The sequence below is a fragment of the Chiloscyllium plagiosum genome, unplaced genomic scaffold (genome assembly GCF_037043375.1).
Source record: "Chiloscyllium plagiosum isolate Xiang-an unplaced genomic scaffold, Cpla_swu_hap1 HiC_scaffold_37, whole genome shotgun sequence".
Lineage (NCBI taxonomy): Eukaryota > Metazoa > Chordata > Chondrichthyes > Orectolobiformes > Hemiscylliidae > Chiloscyllium > Chiloscyllium plagiosum.
In genome coordinates, this window is record NW_028270175.1 from 9915306 (window position 1) to 9934658 (window position 19353).

Below are 19353 nucleotides of genomic sequence, written 5' to 3' on the forward strand. Positions count from 1 at the left end.
CTGTATAATTCTATTCAACCCATCATAGTGTACTAACCCTTTTGAAAGAGCTAAAATAGAAATTGCTGGAAAAGCTCAGCAAGTCTGGCAGTATCTGTGAAGAGAAATCTGATTTAATGTTTCAGGTCTGGTGACCCTTCCTCAGAATGAGGAAAGAGCTATCCTTTTGGAAGAATTTCCTCTGTGTTGCTTGTAGCTCTGCAGATTATTCATTTTCAGACATAATTAATTCCCTCTGACAGTTTGTAGTAAATATACTTCAATATTTGATTATAGTTTCCATTTGAATAGAAAAAAAAGTCCTTTGTTTGGCTCTTTTATCGATTACTCTATTCCGGTCAACATCTCGTTACTTTGTCCCATTTTGACACCTCTTTGCAACAACTTCTTACTTTTAATTTCTCAGGAACCATTCTGTGTTTCTGAACGAAACCTTTAAAATAATGAGGAGTTTTCCCGAGCTTTTAATTTTAAATCTTAGCCGCAGAGAAACGGTGATTTCTGTTTCACGGTTTTGGGTGAGATTTACATTGAAGCTGTGAAGATGAAAGGGCAGTACTCAACCTGAGTGTGTTACTGAGTTCCCCTCGTTCAACCCCACCCACAACATGGCAGCGTGACCATTGCTTTTTGTCTCTACATTTCAAGTGTTTCTGGGAATCTGTTACCTGAGATTATGCCAAAACCATTGCTCAGTCTCTTTCATCGAGGACAGTTTTGTAGCTCATTCCTTTTATGAGATGACAAACATCAGATCAAAGGGGCAGGAGCATCTTTAAACATATCTATAATTGACACTTTAACATGCATGTTGTTCGTATATATTGACACTTGAGGCACTTGTATTATGTTCTAAGCGTGACTATTGTGCTACACTTAATTGAAAATCAGGAATACATGGGAGGGTGGAATTGGGGGTGTGCAAGGACCCCAGAGGGTTACAGATCAAATGTGGGGTCATGCATGGATTTGCAAACAAAGGTGGGAATTTTAAAATCGAGGCATTTTCCAGTCTGGGAGCCAACACAAATACAGGAGCACAGAATGGAGAATAATTACTATCAACAGCTCAAGGCATGTGCAGACCAAGAGCAAAGTTTCCATATGGCCCTGCGGTACAATCTACGAAGATTAATACTTTGAACTAAATCTCTCCAGAAGCAACATTTGCCAATCTCTTCCACCTCACACAGTGTGGCTTATGGAGCCTGGGAGGCTATATACAAAGTTGAAATGGATGTGAATATTAATTTGCATGCATCCCAAGTTGCTGATAGTGACAGATCTTAGTGATTACTTTGACATTAACACCTATAAATGTGGTTGGATTTAGATGTGACTAATGACTGTAATTATATTTTGATAACATGCGTGCTTTGCCTACAAATGTTTCAGTGTTGAAGCGCCTGGAGGTATTATGACTGTAAGAGTGTCCTCCATTGTGGTGGAATCTCTCTTTAATTTATGTTATTGTGATTAACTCATTACTATTGCCATGTGTTGAATTTGCAGAAGTACTTGAGGGTGAGCGACATAATTAACAGATATCATAACACATCAGTACAAAACTCCTTTGACTGCTGGTTTTGCAAAGCCCTTGATGATGGATAAGGGAATGTACTCATTCCCAATGACTTTTAACCAGGTACTTCCACTTAACGGGGCAATGAAAGTGCAGGAAATTGGGATCGTTCAATATTCCTCTGTACAGTATCCCAGTAACCTTCACGACTCCTAGTCTCTGCTTCTCCAAAAGATACAATTGTTTGGAATGTCCCAAACTCCCAAGGAAACATTGATGGGACCTGAACAGGAGACAGCACGGGAGCAGCCATTATTGTTATTTGTATTGAAAGTTGAGGGCCATACCCAGTCTCTATAAGGGTCTGAAAGGGTTAATAGGAAGGAGTGTCATAAGCCCCACCCACTATAATGATTTAATTTGGACTTGCGGTAGAACAGTTTAGGTTAGGGTCCCCGGGGGGATCGTGAGATGTAATTTTGGTGTCGTGAACTCTGTGTGAGAGCCATGGACGCTGTGCAGGTCCAACCGAGTGACATAGCTGTGCCCCCTCCCCTCCCACACTGCCCTCCTAATTCTCACTGAGAAGCCACGATAATTGGGATGCTCCAAAATGGGGTGACAGTGAGAAACAGTTGGCTCAGGATCTCAGAGGAGTAAGTTCCAGGTCCACCTCATACCCTCTGTGACAACATATGACACATCAATGTAATCTGTAAGCAGTTGTTAATGTGATGACATAAGATATAGGAGCGGACAGTAGGCCATTCAGCCCATCGAGTCTGCTCTGCCATTCAATCATGGCAGATAGGCTTCTCAATCCCATTCTCCCTTTTTCTCCCCGTACCTTTGACACTCATGAACCTATCTATCTCAGTCTTAAATATATTCAATGACCCGGCCTCCACAGCCTTCTGTGGCAGTGAATTCCCTAGATTCCCCACTCTCTGGCTGGAGAAGTTTCTCCTTATCTCCATTCTAAAGGGTCCGCCCTTTACTCTAAGGCTGTGCCCTTGGGTCCTCGTCTCTCCTACCAATGGAAACATCTTCCCACCATCCACTCTGTCCAGGCCATTCAGTATTGTATAAGTTTCAGTTAGGGTACCCCTCATCCTTCTAAACTCCATCGAGTATAAACTTAGAGTCCTCAAACGTTCCTCCTATGTTAAGTTTTTCATTCCTGAGACCATTCTCATGAATCTCCTCTGAACATGCTCCAGGGCCAGTACATCTTTCCTGAGGTATGGGTTAGATCAGGAAGTGTTTTCCCTTGACTACAATAGACCAATAGGGCCCTGTCATCTCCTACACTTAGAGGTTAGAGGTTAGCATCCTTTGTTGTGAACTGGAACTTGTATAGTGCACGAAGCAGCATATGTCTCACCCTGACAAGAGGTGACTGTCAGGATGTCCAGAGCAAGCTGCTCCTGGATGTAGCTCCTGGCCAGCTCTGCATTTACAGCAAAGAAAGAATTTAGATCAAAGTCTGTGAGAAGATTTGTAGCTTGGGTGCTCGTTGTTGTGGTTCTGTTCGCCGAGCTAGGAATTTGTGTTGCTGTCTAGGTGACATCCTCAGTGGTTGGGAGCCTCCTGTGAAGCGCTTCTGTGATGTTTCCATCGAGTATACACTTAGAGAACAGCCAGGGAATTCCTAGAGGCATGGCACTCATCCACAGATTCAATCAATAAGCACATCGACCTGGACCCAATATACCGACCACTGCAGCAGACAGCTGGAACTGACAACCGGAAGCGGCAGATTCAAACCACTATAAATGCCAGAGGAAACATCACAAGTGCTTCACAGGAAGCCCCCAAGCACGGAGGATGTCACCTAGACAGGGGACGAAACGTCTGCAACACAAATTCCCAGCTCGGCGAACAGAACCACAACAAAAAATTTAGATGTTGCCCTTGACCCTGGCACCATGGAGCTAGGGAGGGGCTGAGTCAGGGTAGGTTGCCCCAGTGCTTGGTGTCAAATACATCTGTGTGAGCGTCAGGTCCTCTTTCCCCCTTGCAATCCGTTTCTTCCCTGGCCCCATTCTTTCCTTTCTCTTCCGGCTCGTCCAGCCATAAAACACACAGAGATCCCTGTGTGCCTCTCAGTCCTTGGCCCTTGGTGTTTCCTTCTCACAACCATTGGTAGCCATGCCTTCAGCTAAAGAGAAAGCGGGAGTGGGATACTGAAATTACATGATCAGCCATGACCATAACGAATGGTAGTGCAAGCTCGAAGGGCCGAATGGCCTACTCCTGCAACTATTTTCTACGTTTCTAATTGGACCATAACTGCTGGACTTCAAAATTGATCTTAAAAATCTACATTTTTGACCTAATTTTTTGGTCAGTGGTTCCAATGTCTCTGTGTGTCAGCTCATCATCGATTTACTTTCCTACAGCGTAGCTGGAGGAGCTGCGTTGCATTCAAGGTGCTACCCAAATGCAGTACATTCTTCTATAACGTGATGGTTGCATTCCCTATGCAATCCTGAGTCATAGAAAAACCTTTAGCTTCAGAAACAGTGCTTAAAGTGTCGGTGATGCAATCGCGTGACAGCCAACACTCGTTTTAAAAGTTTGTGCTTTAGAAACAGCGTCCCCAGTTCGTCCATCGCATGACAGCGGATTTGCGTTGACGAAACATGCATTATAACAGAATGGCCAGTGTGCAGAAAGGGGCACCTTGAGGATGAGTTACTGGAAGAAGCTAGAGCCCTCAGTTGGAGTAGAAATTGGAGAGAGAGCATTCTAAAGGCAATTTAGAAATCTCTCGTTTCTATCACCAGGATAAGTCGAGCTGTGTCAGTCTGAGTGAGAAGCTGAAGTGCAAACATTCCATAGCACGTGAGGCTGAAACACAGGGTGAGGTGCCCAATGATGCCTTTTTAATACCCGCCACTTTCTGTTTGTGTTTTCGCAGTGCTGAGAGATACGACCCACTGACTGGAACGTGGTCGTCGGTAGCTGCAATGAGCACTAGGCGACGATATGTCCGAATTGCAACACTAGGTGGGTTCCTTCCATGTGCCGTGTTTTAGTAGCAACCGTTTAATTCATGTTGTTGAAAAATGCAGAGAAATGTTGAGTGTGGAAATGCTAAATTGTCACTGGAACGCTAATTGAACAACCAGTGAACGATCTCCATGTTAACTTGCTACACAAGCTGTTGGCAATAATTGGTCCTTTAGGTATGAGTTGGGAGAGTTATCTGCCAGTATTTATTGGCTCCAAGGTTTCTTATATGGGTTGAAAGTTTATTTTTAAATTCACGCCTGGAATGTAGGCCTTGCTGGGCTAGCTTTTATTGCCTATCCCTCAGCACGTAAGAGACTGGAGTCACATGTTGACCAGGCAAGGACAGTAGTTTCCTTCTGTAAAGGACATTAGTGAAACCATATGGGTTTAATGACAATTGTTTCATCGATCAGACTTTTAATTCCAGATCTCTTATTGAATTCAAATTCCACCATCGCTTGTGCTGGGATTTGAACCCGGCTTCCCAGATAACTTAGAACAACTAAGTTGAGATGGGGAGTGCTACAGTTGGCAGTGCAGTGGAAGGAGGTAGGTTCAGCCTGTACTCACACTGCCATCCTGGGAAGAGTGTGGTAAGTATGAGACTGTGGAGGAAAAGCATAGTTTACAATGTCCTACACAGTTGAAGAGCACATCTTGTCAATGCGCCCAATCAACTTTATACTGGGACACAGTACCAGAAACCTGATGGAATTTGTTTAACCATAACTTGGCATGCCACCAGATCTACAGTCATCACCAAAAAAATTTAAGTCTTGATTTAATCTAATTTTCTGGATGGGTCAAATATGTTGGTATATCTGGGGTTCTGAAAAACACCGAGATCAATAAGGACCTGGAGCTTTGTCACAACATGTTTGGGCTTGACTTCTGGGGTTGGTTAGGCCTTTGGAGGTTGGAGACTTGACAGGGAATTGTCATCATATTCATTGGCTCAATTACTAAAATAATGGAATCAACATTATAGTCCTCTCACAGATAAAAATGGTGAAATTGTTCTCCATTTTCCTCGCTGTTATACTGACTCTGACCGTGATTCAGGCCCAGTACTCGCCCTCATCTTCTGCAAATTACAGACGTGGGGATAACTTACAGAGCTTACAGGCAAGCCATCAACCTACACCAATTCTTCAGCTTTACCAAACCAACACCTCCCTTGTGACAGCCAGTGAGCTTCAGGGTGAGGTGTGTGTGTTTGTGTTCATTCAGAAACTGAGCACCATGTTTTTGTTAAGCCCCTGTCCAAAGCACATGAGAAATTGGGCTTTTCACTAAACTCCTGGAAAACTAAAACCCCTCTTCTGACAAATTTTAACAGCAACACCTCCCACCCCCTCTCCAAACCCCGTTTAAAATCAATGGTGAATTGTACACATTGACCATTTTCTGGATCTTGGGAACATGATCACAATGAAGGGTGACAGAGTCAACAGAAGTCCTTGTTGCCTCTGATGTACCAGATCAGGTCAAGTTGAGGAAAGGAGACATTGAAGACCAGGATCTCAGACAAAGACTAAGGTCCTGGGTCACTGAGTGCAGTAATCCCTCTGCTCCCACACACAGTGGAGATTTGAACAACTCCATGCTGTACATCTCTATGACTCTAAATGCCACCCAACGCTACCTTCATAGGGTCCTCCAAATCTGGAGGCAAGGAAGGGGATCCACTAACAAAGATCTCTTCCAAACCAACATGGGCCAAAGACAAGACACAAATCAAAACCAACTCTGCTGGGCAGGGCTCATTATTCATATCTCTGACAATAGACTCCCGGCCAATCAGTGACTCGGAGCATTGTCTATCTGTGGGTCTTTGGTCACGATGGAGGTTGGTTGGATGTATTCCCAGAAGTCTCATTGTGTGATTGCTTGCCTGCTTTCAGCATTCCTAAAGCTGATCATTGAATATGTTCAAAACCAATGGGCGCAGTGTAGGGATGGAGTAGAAGTACAGTTTATTACCTCCCTTTTCCATCAGGACTTGCTCCCCTCAGTGTCCCAGAGATTAATGTCAATACCTGGTGATTACTGTGGAGTTGGTGAGTCTACACTAATTTCACAGAAGCTTGGATTGGATGCTCTTGAAATGCTAAGAGTTTCATCCGAGTGTCAGAAATCGGGCTGACTCATCAAAAAGAAACCCTTATTAATCAGTCGATGAAATCTCTTTTAATGATACTGTCCTTTCAGATGGAAACCTCTACGCCGTTGGTGGATATGACAGCTCTTCGCACTTAGCAACAGTGGAAAAGTACGATCCACAGGTAACTGATCACACCAATGTATCCAGGATTTATCCTTCCCAAAACGTAGGTCTGTTCAGAGTCGGGGGAGCATTCATAGGATTCTGCTTCTCCGGCTCAATCAGAAGGGTGATACGGCGGTTCAGTGGTTAGCAGTGCTGCCTCACAGCGCCGGGGTCCCGGGTTCGATTCCAGCCTCAGGTGACTACCTTTGTGGAGTTTGCACATTTTCCTTGTGTCTGTGTGAGTTTCCTCCCAAGTGCTTTGGTTTCTTCCCACAATCCAAACGATGTGCAGGTTAGGTGAATTGGCCATGTTAAATCGCCCATAGTGTTCAGGGATGTGTAGGCTAGGTGCATTAGTCAGGGGTAAATGGAGAAATGTAGGATAATGGGGAATGGGTCTGGATGGGATACTCTTCGGAGGGTCGGTGCAGACTTGTTGGGCCAAAGGGCCTGTTTCCACACTGTAGGGATTCTAAGAAACCCTTGGCCTTGTTGTAAGTCTGCACACTCTTCATTCAGTCTGCATTGTTTCCGGTCCCCAGTCCAGTCTCTTCAAGACTAGGATTAATGTCGGTTTAAATTCTGGCGGAGTGGGAAGTTGCAAAAGATGAGCAGGGGTGGCCTCTATGTTTAATAAACTCGCCACAAGTATTACAGTAAGTAATTAAGTAGCAGCTGGGGCTCTGTGTCCCCATCTCTGGTCCAAGAGAACTGGGTTCAAGTCCCACCTGTGTCAAAGATGTTTAATAAGCTTTCTGTGCGGGTTGATTAGGGAGAAATAACAGCTCACTGATTTACTTCTTTCTCTACCCTGGCCAGACACTGATGAGAACACTGCACCCAAAGTACAGTGGAATTGTCGGACCCCTGTGCCTGTCCCATTAACATGGTTAACAAGGTACCCCAGTATAGAGTCAGTGTCTGCCAAGATACACCAGCAATAGGGACTTCATATAAACAGAAACGTACATTTCTATCAAGTTTTACCAACCTCGCCAAATCCCAAATCTGATTTATGCAAAGCAAAATGCAGTGGACACTGGGACCGTGAGTAAATTTGAGGAGGAGTTAGACAGATTTTTAATTGGTAATGGGTTGAAGGGTTATCGGGAGAAGGCAGGAAAATGGGGGTGAGGAGCACATCAGCCATGTTCGAATAGCAGAGCTGACCTGATGGGCCAAATGGCCAAATTCTGCTCCTATATCTTGTGAACTATAAAGTCCCACACAATAATGACCAAATATTCTGTTTCCTTTTAAATTGATACTGATTTGAGTAATAAAAATTGGTCTGGATATTTATGTGCAAATAAAACTGAGGACCCCCTGAGCCTATGGTTCTGGGCTTACAAATCATTGTGAGGAAACCTGTGTTTCATTTGACACAAGTATCACTGTCACTTTGTTCACTGGCTGGTGTAGCGAGTAGTTGATCAAATATGACATTGGCGGAGTTTCCTACTGAGACATGTGGATTTATGAGTTTTCAGAAATGGTATGCCTTAGTCATAAATTCTGGCCTTCATTTAGATATTGTTGCCTCCACTATAAAGCAACCCAATTTGTAATATCATACACCAGCAGATGTCACACTTGACTTCAGTATCTACTGATAATGAGTGACACTGTAAAATGTAATCCTTTTCTTCCACGTTGGATTTGTGTGTACAGTCATATAATAACAGGCAGGCAGTGTGTGCAGACACCTCAGTGTGTTATGTTAGTACTGTGGCTTCCACATTTCAAATTTGGGTGACCCTCAGGAAACATTAACACGCTGTAGGGAGCCATGTCTTTGAGAGAGAATTGCAATCTACAGAATGTCCGTCACAATCTTGGGATGTCCCAAGTGTTTTACAGGAACAAATTGCTTTTCTTTGTTTTTAAGTGTGGTTACTGTCGTGCTGTTGTAAACACAGTTTACTCACGGCAAATTCCCACAAAGGAAAGCAACCTTTTTCATACTGTGAACCTAATTCAGTGCTTGAAAATTGGACCAACTCTGCAGCAGGGATAGGGTCATGGAGGAGGCTATAGGGAGAGAATTTTGACTGGAGTGGTCGGGGTGGCAGGAGAAGGGGAGAGGAGAGGAGGAGTGTCCGTCATTCCCAGCCATTGGCATTGATGTTCCTGTGTTTTGCTCCATTTCTCTCCATCTGCAATTAGTGCCTTTCAAACTGAAGAATGGAAATATCTGTGAAAGAGGTTTGACGCTACTTTTAAAGCAGAAAAAAGTCTCAAGAGTCACCTTTGCAGAAATATTTAATGTTTTAGAACACTCCTTCGGTGGTTATAGTCACAAGATAGAAAAAATACATGATCGAACATCGTTAAGCCTAGGGAGTAGTGATCATAACTGGAATCGAGGCAAAAGATTATCTCTCAATATTTTGTACCACAATAATTTATAGTAAGATAAAACAAAGAATTGTGGATGCTGAAGATCTGAAACAAACCAAAAATTGCTGGAGAAACTCAATGAGCAGCGTCTATGGAGAGAGAAACAGAGTTAATATTTTGAGTCTGCTGACCCTTAAAGAAGTCATTGTTTGCTTTGTTTTTTCTGAAGAGTGCAACTTATAACTGGAGTGTTTCTGTGTGAAACACCCATTTAATGTCCTGTTTGAGTGTGGCAGACATTGAAATTTCCAACACTGAAATAGAAGTTGATTAATTTTTTTTAAACCCATTGCCTGATTGCCCAGTTTAAATGGTGCGAGTTAGTTGGAGCTGAGGGAAAGCTGCAATGCTTGATGAGAGGCTCTTTATTGGAATTTCTTTTGTACTAGTTTTTAATGTTAATATCAGAGTGTGTTGCTGGAAGAGCACAAGCAGGTCAGGCAGCATCTGAGGAGCAGGAAAATCGACGTTTTGGGCCAGAGCCCTTCATCAGGAATTCCGTATTCATTCCCGATGAAGAGCTTTTGCCCGAAACGACGATTCTTCTGCTCCTCAGGTGCTGCCTGACTGGCTTGTGCTTTTCCAGCAACACACTCTCAATTCTGAACACCAGCCCTCACTGTCTCCATCTTAATGCTGATATCATTGATTCATTCACTCATTTTCCCTGACTTTCTTTGACCCAACAAGAATCTAGATTAGATTACTTACAGTGTGGAAACAGGCCCTTCAGCCCAACAAGTCCACGCCGACCCGCCGAAGCGCAACCCACCCAGACCCATACCCCTACATTTACCCCTTCACCTAACACTACGGGCAATTTAGCATGGCCAATTCACCTGACCTGCACATATTTTTTTTTGGATTGTGGGAGGAAACCGGAGCACCCGGAGGAAACCCACGCAGACACGGGGAGAATGTGCAAACTCCACACAGTCAGTCACCTGAGGCAGGAATTGAACCCGGGTCTCTGGTGCTGTGAGGCAACAGTGCTAACCACTGTGCCACCGTGCCACCCACTAATCCTTTCACTTCTCCAAATAAATTCCTAGAGTTTGCAGGAAAACCAGAGAAAGCCGTGTTCTATTCCTCTCGGCAAAGTTTCTAATCGAAGTTCACAGCCTATTGATGAAAGCAGGTCCCAATAGAACATTGTAGCCATGGTAACAGAAGTACTGAAGGAGATAGACTGTACAGGGACATTTCACTCTGGTCAACCTTCAAGACGTGTGTTGGTTCAGCTCTCTCATTTTTTTTTTTTTCCTTTGGTCATTTAAACTTTTTATTAGATGCACAGTAGCTGGGTCAGATTGCGTTTTGTACCCCGTGCAGGTTCTGGTCACTGACATGGGGGGGGAACGGTCTCAAACCCTGAAGGTGTTTGTAGGGAGTCGCTGTCTGCGATTAAATTAAAAAACAAAGATAGAATCACAGAGGTGTACAGCATGGAAACAGACCCTTTGGTCCAACTCGTCCATGCGGAGAGCTCAGAGGGGTATTTTAAAGATAAAAGGTAAATGTTGAATTATCAGGGGAACTGTCAGGATGGGGCTGGCTTGACTACTCCACCTTTACCCTACTCCCCATTGAGACCAAAGGTGTATTTCACTTACCTGTCTGTTGTGCAGTCGTTCTCTAATTCCTGCCCTGAACCATCTTACCTGCGGATTGACATGTTCATTTCTTTGTCTAGACCAACACGTGGACCACTATCGCTAATATGCTGAGCCGTCGGAGTAGTGCTGGCGTGGCAGTGCTGGAAGGAATGTTGTATGTGGCTGGTGGGAATGACGGAACTAGCTGCCTTAACTCCGTGGAAAGGTATAATCCAAAAACCAACACTTGGGAGAGTGTGGCACCCATGAACATCAGAAGGTACGTGTGTCTGTGCCTCTATAGCATCAATGCTGAGAAATGTCGCCTCTTGTGAGGAGAATCCAAAACAAGGGGTGGTAGTCTAAGGATTAAATTTGGGTTACTGAGGAGAGAAACCAGAAAATACTTTTTCACACAGATTTTCAGTAGAAATCTGTAACTCTCTCACTTTTTTTTAAAAAAGCACTCCCATTCCTAGTCTTCCTCCGACACTAAAACAAACATAAATGTAATGTAATCTGCAAATCCAACACCCTCTAGACTCAGGCCGTGTCGGATTTTCGATCTTCCTAGATTTTAATATATTTAGGGTCAGGTGAAGTCGAGGATTATTTGGGTTACGTTGGCCAGCAATACCAATGACTTTGTCTGTATCTGGGCTGCAGAAGGGTTGTGACTGGTTAAATAGTTTTATTTAAAATTTTACTCAAATTGCAATTGATGTGTGGATAATTCTAAAGTTGTCTAGTTTTCGGATATTGCTGCTTTTCTAAGTTTATCATAGAATCCCTACAGGGTGGATACAGGCCCTTCGGCCCAACAAGTCCACACCGACCCTTCGAAGAGTAGCCTACACAGACCCATTCCCCAACCCTATTAACGTACAGTTACCCCTGACTAATGCATCCAGCCTACACATCCCTGAACACTCTGGGCAATTTAGCATGGCCAATTCACCCTAACCTGCACATCTTTGGGTTATGGGAGGAAACTGGAGCACCCGGACGAAACTCACTCGGACACTGGGAGAATGTGCAAGCTCCAAACTTACAGACGACCGAGGGTGGAATCGAACACGGGTCCCTGGTGCTGTGAGGCAGCAGTGCTAACCACTGAGCCACCGTGCTGCCCCACGGTAGCCAGTTTTGAGGTTCTCTACCTGTATTGCAATAATAACTACTGAAGTGTTAGCATTCGCCTTCTGTACCATGAGGTTAATGAAATAACTGCAGAGTCAAGTGTCCTGTCAACAGTTCACCTGTTTATTTATACATGAACGGTCCTTGACTCATTCAGTATCAGTTACCAGAGTATCAGCCAGAACTCCCTGATTGGACCAGATTAACAGTTCCAATCAGGGGACTCCTATTCTATAATGTCCAGCTGGCTGACCTGGTTGGAATGTACAAGTCTTTGACTTCAAACACCATTTAGCACCATAGAGCAGCCATTGATGAAGTTTAAACCTTCACTCCTACCAATTTACAACCATCTCGAGTCAGGACCACCAGAACTCAGACGTATAAAATTCTAACAGGACTAGACAGGCTAGATGCAGGGAGGATGTTCCTGATGGTGGGTGCGTCCAGAACCAGGGGTCACAGTCTGAGGATTCGGGGTTGACCATTTAGGATGGAGATGAGGAGACATTTCTTCACCCAAAGAGCGATGAGCCTGTGGAATTCATTATCACAGGAAGGAGTTAAAGCCAAAACATTTAATCTATTCAAGAGGTGGCCGGATATAGCACTTAGGGGTGAATGGGTTCAAAGGTTATTGGGAGAAAGCAGGATTAGGCTATTGAGTTTTTTTTTAGATTAAATTCCCTACAGTGCGGAAACAAGCCCTTCGGCCCAACCAGTCCACACTGACCCTCCGAGGAGTAACCCACCCAGATCCATTTCCCTCTGGCTAATGCACCTATCACTATGGGCAGTTTGAGCATGGCCAATTCACCTGACCTGTACATCTTTGGACTGTGGAGGAAACCGGTGCACCCAGAGGAAACTCACGCAGACACAGGGAGAATGTGCAAACTCCACACAAGCAGTCACCTGAGGCTGAACCTGGGACTCTTGTACTGTGAGGCAGCAGTGCTAACCACTGAGCCACCATGGTTGGATGATCAGCCATGATGGTGATGAATAGTGGAGCAGACTCGAAGGGCCGAATGGCCTCCTCCTGCTCCTATCTTCTATGTTTCTATGCAGATTGCATTGCTTCAAGTCAGAGGCTGTCAACACCAAGAACCGCCCTTTCCAAAATTCAGGCTGACATTACGATCAAACCTGTTTGAAAAAAATCAGAGTAGGTTGTTTGGGCATGAGAAGGGAATATTAGGCAATAATGGTGCATATGTGGCTAACTGCTTGATGTTAACCTTTTATATCTTTACATTTCCGCAGTGTAAAATTAAAGCTCAGGACCATGCTCATGCTAAAATTCTACTTCAGGACAGTTTTTTTTTAAAATTGACAAGGCGGATTGAAGGGTGATGACAGGAGGGAGAAATGGGACACTCTCAGTCGTAATCTCATGCAGCAAGTGGGCTGATATGTTCTCACCAGTAGGCCATTCTTCCCTCAAGTTTCTTCAGACTGGTGTTGAGTTTGTCCTTTTGAGGGGGTCATTTTAATGAGCCTGTGATTTTGAATGGGTTGTGGGCTGCCCTCCATTCTCTGAATGCTCTGGTTGAAGTGTGTCAATGTTCTGGTGAGTTACCCTGGGGCAGCGCTGGTGGGATTGTAAAATATTATAATGTCAAAGGAAACCATTCAACCTATCACACCTAGGTCAGCTCATGTGAAGACACTGTCCAACTTTGCCCTGGAGACTGGTCCTTCACATGTCTCATTGACTTTTGAAAGTTCCTATAGACATGGCTTCCACCAGCCTTTTAGGTCGCACATTCCAGATCTTAATGAGCCTTTGGATCTGGTGTAAAAGAATTTCTGCTCAAATTCTTTTGCCTTTTGTTTAGTCAGGCATGTGAATGAGGTAGTAATAAACATTAGAAACGTAAAAAAAAAGGAGCAGGTATAGACCTTTCATCCTGCTGTGCCACTCATTATGATTGTAGCTGGTCATCCATCTCAATAACCTGTTCCTGCTTTCTCCCCATATAGAGTCATAGAGATGTACAGCATGGAAACAGACCCTTCAGTCCAACTCGTCCAATGCCAGCCAGATATCTCAACCTAATCTAGCCCCATTTGGCAACATTTGGCCCGTATCCCTCTAAACCTTTCGTATTCATATTCCCATCCAGATGCCTTTGAAATGCCGTCATTGTACCAGCCTCCACCACTTCCTCTGGCAGCTCATTCCATGCACACACCACTTTCTATGTGAAAAAGCTGCCCCTTAGGTCCTTTTTATATCTTTCCCCTCTCACCCTAAAACTATGCCCTCTAGTTCTGCACTCCCCCACTCCAGGGAAAAGATCTTGTCTATTTACCCTATCCATGCCCCTCATGATCCTTGACAGCACCAGTTATCTCCTGTCGTCTGCACAGTACACATTTGACGTTACCAGCTGATACTTGTAACAGGGGGAAGGCAATGGCCTAGTTTTATTATCATTAGACTGTTAATCTAGAGACCCAGGTAAAATTCTGGAGACCTGGGTTCAAATCCTGCCAGGGTAGATGATAGAATGTGAATTCAATAAAAATCTGGAATTAAGAATCTAATTATGACAATGAATCGAATTTGGGAAAAGCCCATCTAGTTTACTAACTTCAGGGAAAGAAATCTGCTGTCGTTACCTGGTCTGGCCTACACATGACCCTCAGCAATGTCATTGGCTCTAATCCACCTCTGGAGAAATTAGGGATGGTCAAATAAATGCTGGCCCAGCCAATGGTGCCCTCCATCCCATGAATAAATGAAAAGATATCACTGATTTTTCCCTATGGAGATTGGAAGAACCAAGAACCAAATTGAAAGTGAAACAGAGACACTCGAGAATTTCATCCCATCCCTAACAAGAGCAAAGGTTAAAGTTACACTCTGAGACTAGCGCGTTTTGAGAAGATTTGTAGCTCCTTTTGAGGTTCTGGATATAGGTTTGCTCGCTGAGCTGGAAGGTTCATTTTCAGATGTTTCGTCACCATACTAGGTAACCTCATCAGCGAGCTTCGGACGATACTTTGTCCTGAGGCTCACTGAAGATGTTGCCTATTAGGGTGACGAAATGCTCTAGGGCATTTCATCACCCTAATAGGCAACATCTTCAGTGAGCCTCAGGACAAAGTATCGTCCGGAAGCTCGCTGATGAGGTTACCTAGTATGGTGATGAAACATCTGAAAATGAACCTTCCAGCTCAGCGAGCAAACCAACATCCAGAATTCTGAGACTACACAGTACAAGGAACAATCTCAGGGATTTGGTTTGATGGCTCAGTGGTTAGCACTGCTGCCTCACAGCGCCAGGGACCCAGGTTCAATTCCAGCCTTGGGTGACTGTCTGTGTGGAGTTTGCACATTCTCCCTGTGTCTGCATGGGTTTCCTCTGGGTGCTCCAGTTTCCTCCCACAGTCCAAAGATGTACAGGTCAGGTGAATTGGCCATGCTAAATTGCCCATAGTGTTAGGTGCATTAGTCAGAAGGAAATGGGTCTGGGTGGGTTATTCTTCGGAGGGTTGGTGTGGACTTGTTGGGCTGAAGGGCCTGTTTCTACATGGTAGGGAATCTAATCTAATTTTCTCCCTTTTTCAGCTTTCAAATATTTTCATTATTTTCCGTTCTGATATTAACAACTCTGGCTGCTACTGCTATAGTTGATTGATTTTTATTCTAATGTAGAACATTATTTTTTTTAAAACTTCATTTATTGGATGTGAATGCCATAAGCTGGGCCAGCACGTTTCATCTATCCCTAATTACCCAGAGGGCAGTGAATAGTCAAACCCATTGCTGTGGGTCTGAAATCACATGGAGGCCAGACCAGGTAAGGACAGCAGTTCCCTTCCCTAAAGGGTGTTAGTGATACAGATGGGCTACTAGATTGTTTAATTCTAGGTCTTTTTTAAATTGAATTCAAATTCCACCATCTGCCATGGCAGGATTCGAACCCAGGTCCTCAGAACATTAAATGGATCAGTCATCTACTGATAGTGCCACTAGGCCATCACCTTCTGTACAAATCAGAAAGAGAAGGGACACACCACAGATCAGGCGTGACCTTTAACCCTCCATCACCTATTTCACGTGGTATCCATGTCACTAGACTCTGATAATAGTCCTTCTGGACTCGAAACATTAACTCTGCACAGATGATGCCAGACCTGCTGAGTTTTTCCAGCACTTTCTGTTAGTATTTGAGTTTCCCAGGTGCCCTGGCCAAACGTGAATTCCCCCAAATAGACAATGTGATCAATTTGTGTTTGGTAATGTTATCTCGATGATAACAGTTCGAAAGTGCCTGTGGACATCCTTAAATTGAGAGTGGTGCTATATGAATGCAAATCTCACCGTATTCTTCCATTGCCAACAAAGATACACTTCAGGAACAAATGCATCAGTCTGAAACAAACAGCATTGTTCTTCAAATGCCCAAGCCAAAGTGGCCGGGAAGTTTTGTATTTGGCGGCATTAATAATGATGGAGGAGGAGATTGTGGGCTCATACTTGAGATTCCACACGTACCATGTTCCTTCTTAACTTTTGACATTACCGGAGTACCTGAAGGAAATCTAGTCTTTCCCCAAAAGGGAAGAGAGTGAGAGCGCGAGAGAGAAGGCCAATTGTCCTAACATGCTCCAGTTCAGTCAGGTGGAACACTGACAAATGTCATCACCAGCCCATACTGGTGCCTGGAGAATGCATGTGATTCCATGAAAAAGGGAAAGGCAAATTGCTGACAGAGGGGAAAGAAACAATTGAGCAGTGCAGTGATGGAGGGAGAATTCCAGGAATGTGGAATGTGAGCCATTAGTTACCACATGGTGAGCTCCTGATCAGACTGTACGTGGCGGGGGTGGGGGTGAGGGGAGAGCGGGGAGCAGGGTGGGGAAGGTACCATGTCATATCGAGCAGCCAATCCAACTTGTCAGAGAATGCTGGGATGGTGCAGAAACAGGGGTTAGAATACAAACGTCAGAGTTTTGGATGAGTTTGAGTTTTGTTGGGGAAGGAAAATGGGATTGCAGCCATGAATAGTTGAGTACAGAACTATCACGAATCGAGGTGGGGGTTTGACCGCCAGGTGAGCTGAAGCAGTGAGTTATTGCGCATAATTAGACCCATTCAGCGTGTACTGTCTGAGTTATCCAACCGAATCTCACTTCCCAGGATGACAGGGAATTGGACTTGGTGACAGAGAAGGTATTTGGTCAGAATCACGGCAAATAGGCTTCCAAGATTATAAACAACCTGGTTCAGCCTCGGGGACATGGGACTGGGATGAAGACTTATTTTTTCCCCTTCTGATCCTTCTGATTCTTTAGGCAGTCGTTTAGGGGATTCCAAAACTAGAGGGCTTAAAGTGAGAGAGAAAAGATATAAAAGGGACTGAAGGACAACTTTTTCACACACAGGATGGAATGAGCTGCCAGAGGAAGTCGTAGAGGCTGGTACAACTATAGCATTTAAAAGGCATCAGGATGGGTACATGAATAGGAAGAGTTTAGAGAGATATGGGCCAAGTACTGACAAATGAGACTAGATTCATTTAGGATATCTAATCTGTTTCCATGCCATGCAACACTCTCTCTGAATATCTCAGGGTAGTAGTTCTTCGGCCTTGGGAGCAGTGGTTCCTTGACTTAATCTAGCAAAGCTGATTGTGAATGCTTCAAACAAATCACTTAATCTCTCTTCTATCTGACGTGTCTCCAAACATCTGTGACAAGTGACTTGTGGTAACTGTGGCTAGGCTAATCCAATATTACAGTGAGAAAGGCAATCCAGTGGCTTCTGGGTAAGGAGGGGCTGCCTTATCAGGAGAGCCTGAGTGGATTGGGCCTGCGCTCATTGGTGTTGTATGAACCATGCAAGATTCTTAAGAAACTGGGTGGCGTCGAGGTGGAAAAGTTGTATCCTCTTGTGGGAGAGTCTATAACCAGAAGGCATAATCTCAGAATAAGGGAGGAGGAATCTCTTCACTTCAGGATAGTGAATCCTTTACCACTGAGAGCTGTATTGGCTGTGTCATTAGGTTTGTTCAAGGCTGTGGATCAGTAAGAGAATTGAAGGTTATAGGGAGAATTCAGTTGTGAAGTTCAGATCAGCCATTGAATGGCAGAGCACACTCAATGGGCTGAATGGCCTGCTGCTGCTCCCACATCTACTGGTCTCAGTCTGTCAGGCAGGGCAGGGAGCCAACATTGTCAGCGTTTATCATAAACAACCAGGAAAGCTGCCAGACCCCCTAAGATCTTGCAAGATTTGGAAAAGATCTGAAGTGTGTGAGAAAAAAATATTTAAAAATGGAACAAACAAAATCTTTAATGAAACTATTAGAGTTTTTGTTGGAACTTGTATGAGTCAACATTATTCCAGCACGTAGCCTCCAATCGCTGAAATATAACGTTGATTCTGCCTCAACAAACTTTGTCAGCTGACAAAAACACGAAAATCTGGAACAAGATACAATCTGGGAGATGGCTGATATGGACTTGGCGTCTGTATATACTTAGAATAAGGGGGCAGATCTATTGTGTTGGCCTAAATTCTTGCGCTGAACTAACATGACAGATTCATTGCAGCCTTGTAGCTGTGAATTGCAAAGCATTTGCTCCTCCTGCGCTGCCTGTACTGGCAAGTGCTGCCTGTGCTGTGTGTGACATTTATGCCCCTGACATGCCTGAAAGAGATTATGCTTGAAATGTTGACTCTCCTGCTCCTCGGATGCTGCCTGACCGGCTGTGCTTTTCCAGCACCGTACTTTTTGACTCTGATCTCCAGCATCTGCCGTCCTCACTTCCTCCCCTGTACTGTACAGGCAGCAAATGTTAGGGTTAGTGTCCCAAATGTATTGAAGTAACAATTGTTGGAAGGAAGGCTGATAGCAGGTCACTGGAAGAACACAGCAAGCCAGTCAGCATCAGGAGGTGGACAAGTCAATCTTTCAGGTGTAACCCTTCTTCAGGACTGTGGGTGGGTGGGGGGGGAGCTGCAGACAAAATAGGTGGGTTTGGGGGTTGGAGGCTGGGGGCAGGGTGATGAGGTGGGGATAGGTGAACACAGGTAGAGGGTATGACCTGGTTGATCGATGGGAGGAATGAATCCACTTGGTAGCTGGAAGGAAGGGTCAGTCAGAGGAATGGAAGAGAGGGAGAGGGGCTGGGAAGGGAATTGGGGGATGGGAAGGGAGGTTATTTGAAATTGGAGAACTCCGTGTTGAGTCCTCCAGGCAGTAGGCTGCCCATGTGGAAGATGAGGTGCTATTCTTCCAATTTGCGATTTGGTTCATTTTGGCAATGGAGGAGGCCAAGAATGGTCATGTTGGAAAGGGAGTGGGAAGGGGAATTAAAATGGATGGTGATTGGGAGGTCCGGTCAGCTCCTGCTGAGATGCTTGGTGAAACGTGCCCTTAGTTTATATT

The 19353-nt window shown here is 44.5% G+C and overlaps 1 protein-coding gene across 7 annotated transcripts in view; it reads left to right on the plus strand.

Annotated features, from left to right (window-relative positions):
- klhl17 (kelch-like family member 17) overlaps positions 1-19353 on the plus strand; it is an 83910-nt gene that overhangs the window by 55799 nt on the left and 8758 nt on the right. For all 7 annotated transcript variants that reach the window (XM_043676136.2, XM_087980304.1, XM_043676135.2 and 4 more), the window contains 3 exons: positions 4446-4534; positions 6752-6825; positions 10903-11084. In XM_043676136.2, the coding sequence (XP_043532071.1) occupies positions 4446-4534; positions 6752-6825; positions 10903-11084 (345 nt within the window). The remainder of the gene's footprint in view (positions 1-4445; positions 4535-6751; positions 6826-10902; positions 11085-19353) is intronic.